We start from the raw sequence: 6,239 nt of genomic DNA on the forward strand, positions 1-6,239 counted from the left end.
CTGGACACCCTCAGTAACGTCTCTCTCTGTGTTCCAGGGGTCTGGACACCCTCAGTAACGTCTCTCTCTGTGTTCCAGGGGTCTGGACACCCTCAGTAACGTCTCTCTCTGTGTTCCAGGGGTCTGGACACCCTCAGTAACGTCTCTCTGTGTTCCAGGGGTCTGGACACCCCAGTAACGTCTCTCTCTGTGTTCCAGGGGTCTGGACACCCCAGTAACGTCTCCCTCTGTGTTCCAGGGTCTGGACACCCTCAGTAACGTCTCTCTCTGTGTTCCAGGGGTCTGGACACCCCCAGTAACGTCTCTCTCTGTGTTCCAGGGTCTGGACACCCCCAGTAACGTCTCTCTGTGTTCCAGGGGTCTGGACACCCCAGTAACGTCTCTCTCTGTGTTCCAGGGGTCTGGACACCCCAGTAACGTCTCTCTCTGTGTTCCAGGGGTCTGGACACCCCCAGTAACGTCTCTCTCTGTGTTCCAGGGGTCTGGACACCCCCAGTAACGTCTCTCTCTGTGTTCCAGGGGTCTGGACACCCCCAGTAACGTCTCTCTCTGTGTTCCAGGGGTCTGGACACCCCCAGTAACGTCTCTCTCTGTGTTCCAGAGGTCTGGACACCCTCAGTAACGTCTCTCTCTGTGTTCCAGGGGTCTGGACACCCTCAGTAACGTCTCTCTCTGTGTTCCAGGGTCTGGACACCCTCAGTAACGTCTCTCTCTGTGTTCCAGGGGTCTGGACACCCCCAGTAAGTCTCTCTGTGTTCCAGGGGTCTGGACACCCTCAGTAACGTCTCTCTGTGTTCCAGGGGTCTGGACACCCTCAGTAACGTCTCTCTGTGTTCCAGGGGTCTGGACACCCCCAGTAACGTCTCTCTCTGTGTTCCAGGGGTCTGGACACCCCCAGTAACGTCTCTCTCTGTGTTCCAGAGGTCTGGACACCCTCAGTAACGTCTCTCTCTGTGTTCCAGGGGTCTGGACACCCTCAGTAACGTCTCTCTGTGTTCCAGGGGTCTGGACACCCTCAGTAACGTCTCTCTCTGTGTTCCAGGGGTCTGGACACCCCCAGTAACGTCTCTCTCTGTGTTCCAGGGGTCTGGACGCCCTCAGTAACGTCTCTCTCTGTGTTCCAGGGTCTGGACACCCTCAGTAACGTCTCTCTCTGTGTTCCAGGGGTCTGGACACCCCAGTAACGTCTCTCTCTGTGTTCCAGGGGTCTGGACACCCTCAGAACGTCTCTCTCTGTGTTCCAGGGGTCTGGACACCCTCAGTATGCGTCTCTCTCTGTGTTCCAGGGTCTGGACACCCCCAGTAACGTCTCTCTGTGTGTTCCAGGGGTCTGGACACCCCCAGTAACGTCTCTCTCTGTGTTCCAGGGGTCTGGACACCCCAGTAACGTCTCTCTCTGTGTTCCAGGGTCTGGACACCCCCAGTAACGTCTCTCTGTGTTCCAGGGGTCTGGACACCCCCAGTAACGTCTCTCTCTGTGTTCCAGAGGTCTGGACACCCTCAGTAACGTCTCTCTCTGTGTTCCAGGGGTCTGGACACCCTCAGTAACGTCTCTCTCTGTGTTCCAGGGGTCTGGACACCCTCAGTAACGTCTCTCTCTGTGTTCCAGGGGTCTGGACACCCCAGATCACATCTCTGTGTTCCAGGGGTCTGGACGCCCTCAGTAACGTCTCTCCTGTGTTCCAGGGGTCTGGACACCCTCAGTAACGTCTCTCTCTGTGTTCCAGGGGTCTGGACACCCCCAGTAATCGTCTCTCTGTGTTCCAGGGGTCTGGACAGTAACGTCTCTCTCTGTGTTCCAGAGGTCTGGACACCCTCAGTAACGTCTCTCTCTGTGTTCCAGGGGTCTGGACACCCTCAGTAACGTCTCTCTCTGTGTTCCAGGGGTCTGGACACCCTCAGAGAACGTCTCTCTCTGTGTTCCAGGGGTCTGGACACCCCCAGTAACGATCTCTCTGTGTTCCAGGGGTCTGGACGCCCTCAGTAACGTCTCTCTCTGTGTTCCAGGGGTCTGGACACCCTCAGATAACGTCTCTCTCTGTGTTCCAGGGGTCTGGACACCCCCAGTAACGTCTCTCTCTGTGTTCCAGGGTCTGGACACCCTCAGTAACGTCTCTCTCTGTGTTCCAGGGGTCTGGACACCCTCAGTAACGTCTCTCTCTGTGTTCCAGGGGTCTGGACACCCTCAGTAAAAAAGGAAAGACCTCGACCCTCGACCTGCCGATCGAGTCGGTCAGTTTGAGTCTGCAGGATCTGATTGGCTACTTCCAGCCTCCTGACGAGCACCTGGAGCACGAGGACAAACAGAACCGCCTCCGAGCCCTAAAGAACCGACAGAACCTCTTCCAGGAAGAGGTAGAGAACAAAGAGCATGCTGGGGGTTGTAGGGACAGGGGGAAGAGCATCACAAAACTGCCATTTACTTACTTAGGCCTCATCGTGCCAATGGTGCGTAAAGCCTTGATTACGTTCCTCCATCTCTTCCTGTCCGGGGATATTTTAGTGTTTCAATCTAGAGAGCAGTGAGAACACTACAGATCACATCCCTGATTCTCTCTCTCCTGTTAGAGAGCAGTCAGAACACTACAGATCACATCCCTGTGTCTCCTGTTAGAGGATCACTAATACACTATGATCACATCCCTGTCTCTCCTGTTAGAGAGCAGTCAGAACACTATGATCACATCCCTGTCTCTCCTGTTAGAGAGCATCAGAACACTAGATCACATCCCTGTCTCTCCTGTTAGAGGCAGTCAGATACACTACAGATCACATCCCTGTCTCTATGTTAGAGGCAGTCAGAACACTCTATGATCACATCCCTGTCTCTCCTGTTGAGAGCAGTCAGAACACTGAGATCACATCCCTGTCTCTCCTGTTAGAGAGCAGTCAGAACACTGCAGATCACATCCCTGTCTCTCTGTCTCTCCTGTTAGAGAGCAGTCATAACACTGCAGATCACATCCCTGTCTCTCCTGTTAGATGAGCAGTCATAACACTGCAGATCACTATGTATGTCTCTCCTGTTAGAGAGCAGTCAGAACACTATGCAGATCACATCCCTGTCTCTCTGTCTCTCCTGTTAGAGGAGTCAGAACACTATGATCACATCCCTGTTTCTCTGTCTCTCCTGTTAGAAGACACTCATGTCACTGCAGATCACATCCCTGTCTCTCCTGTTAGATACAGAACACTATGATCACATCCCTGTTACTCTGTTTCTCTGTTAGAGAGCAGTCATGACACTAGATACATCCCTGTACTCTCCTGTTATGAGAGGATGACACTATGATCACATCCCTGTCTCTACCTGTTATGAGGATACACTGCAGATCACTATCCCTATGTACACTGAGATACACTATGATACATTATGATACAATATGTATGAGGATACTCTATGATACACTATGTATGAGGATACTCTATGATACACTATGTATGAGGATACTCTATGATACACTATGTATGAGGATACTCTATGATACACTATGATACACTATGATACTCTATGATACACTATGATACTCTATGTATGAGGATACACTATGATACACTATGATACTCTATGTATGAGGATACACTATGATACACTATGATACACTATGATACACTATGTATGAGGATACACTATGATACACTATGTATGTGGATACACAATGATACACTATGATACACTATTTGTGAGGATACACTATGATACACTATGATAGGATACACTATGATACACTATGATATACTCTATGATACACTATGTATGAGGATACACTATGATACACTATGATACACTATGTATGGGGATACACTATGATACACTATGTATGAGGATACACTATGATATACTATGATACACTATGATACACTATGTATGAGGATACACTATGATACTCTATGATACACTATGATACACTATGTATGAGGATACACTATGATACACTATGTGTGAGGATACACTATGATACACTATGTATGAGGATACACTATGATACACTATGTATGATGATACACTATGTATGAGGATACACTATGATACACTATGTATGAGGATACTCTATGATACACTATGTATGAGGATACACTATGATACACTATGTATGAGGATACACTATGATACTCTATGATACACTATGATACACTATGTATGAGGATACACTATGATACACTATGTATGAGGATACACTATGATACACTATGATACTCTATGATACACTATGTGTGAGGATACTCTATGATACACTATGATACACTATGATACTCTATGATACACTATGTATGAGGATACTCTATGATACACTATGATACACTATGTATGGGGATACACTATGATACACTATGTATGAGGATACACTATGATATACTATGATACACTATGATACACTATGTATGAGGATACACTATGATACACTATAATACACTATGATACACTATGTATGAGGATACACTATGATACACTATGTATGAGGATACACTATGATACACTATGTATGAGGATACTCTATGATACACTATGTATGAGGATACACTATGATACACTATGTATGAGGATACACTATGATACTCTATGATACACTATGATACACTATGTATGAGGATACACTATGATACACTATGTATGAGGATACACTATGTATGGGGATACACTATGATACACTATGTATGAGGATACACTATGATACACTATGTATGATGATACACAATGATACACTATGATACACTATGTATGAGGATACACATGATACACTATGATACACTATGTATGATGATACACTATGATACACTATGATACACTATGTATGAGGATACACTATGATACACTATGTATGAGGATACTCTATGATACACTATGTATGAGGATACACTATGATACACTATGTATGAGGATACACAATGATACACTATGATACACTATTTGTGAGGATACACTATGATACACTATGATACACTATGTATGAGGATACTCTATGATACACTATGTATGAGGATACACTATGATACACTATGTATGAGGATACACTATGATACACTATGTATGAGGATACACTATGATACACTATGTATGAGGATACACAATGATACACTATGATGAGGATATTTATGATACACTATGATACACTATGATACACTATGTATGAGGATACTCTATGATACACTATGTATGAGGATACACTATGATACACTATGATACACTATGTATGGGGATACACTATGATACACTATGTATGAGGATACACTATGATATACTATGATACACTATGATACACTATGTATGAGGATACACTATGATACTCTATGATACACTATGATACACTATGATACACTATGTATGAGGATACACTATGATACACTATGTATGAGGATACACTATGATACACTATGTATGAGGATACACTATGATACACTATGTATGAGGATACACTATGATACAATATGATACACTATGTATGAGGATACACTATGATACACTATGTATGAGGATACTCTATGATACACTATGATACACTATGTATGAGGATACACTATGATACACTATGTATGAGAATACACTATGATACACTATGATACTGATGATGATACACTATGTATGAGGATACACTATGATACACTATGATACACTATGTATGAGGATACACTATGATACACTATGATACACTATGATACACTATGTATGAGGATACACAATGATACACTATGTATGAGAATACACTATGATACACTATGATACACTATGATACTCTATGATACACTATGTATGAGGATACACTATGATACACTATGATACACTATGTATGAGGATACACAATGATACACTATGATACACTATTTGTGAGGATACACTATGATACACTATGTATGAGGATACTCTATGATACACTATGATACACTATGTATGAGGATACACTATGATACACTATGTATGAGGATACACTTTGATACACTATGTATGAGGATACTCTATGATACTCTATGATACACTATTATGTATGAGGATACACTATGATACACTATGTATGAGGATACACTATGATACACTATGATACACTATGGGGATACACTATGATACACTATGATACACTATGTATGAGGGATACACTATGATACACTATGTATGAGGATACACTATGATACACTATGATACACTATGTATGGGATACACTATGATACACTATGTATGAGGATACACTATGATACACTATGTATGAGGATACACAATGATACACTATGATACACTATTTGTGAGG

General features: G+C 43.8%; 1 protein-coding gene across 1 annotated transcript in view; it reads left to right on the forward strand.

Annotated features, from left to right (window-relative positions):
* The window catches only part of LOC124018713 (ryanodine receptor 2-like), a gene marked incomplete at its 3' end in the record, with an annotated part of 185,077 nt that extends 182,722 nt beyond the window's left edge, over positions 1 to 2,355 (forward strand). Inside the window, 1 exon segment of the mRNA XM_046334064.1 lies at positions 2,172 to 2,355. Coding sequence (XP_046190020.1) covers positions 2,172 to 2,355 — 184 coding nt within the window.
* Positions 2,356 to 6,239: the final 3,884 nt, after the last annotated feature.

Source organism: Oncorhynchus gorbuscha, unplaced genomic scaffold (genome assembly GCF_021184085.1).
Source record: "Oncorhynchus gorbuscha isolate QuinsamMale2020 ecotype Even-year unplaced genomic scaffold, OgorEven_v1.0 Un_scaffold_569, whole genome shotgun sequence".
Lineage (NCBI taxonomy): Eukaryota > Metazoa > Chordata > Actinopteri > Salmoniformes > Salmonidae > Oncorhynchus > Oncorhynchus gorbuscha.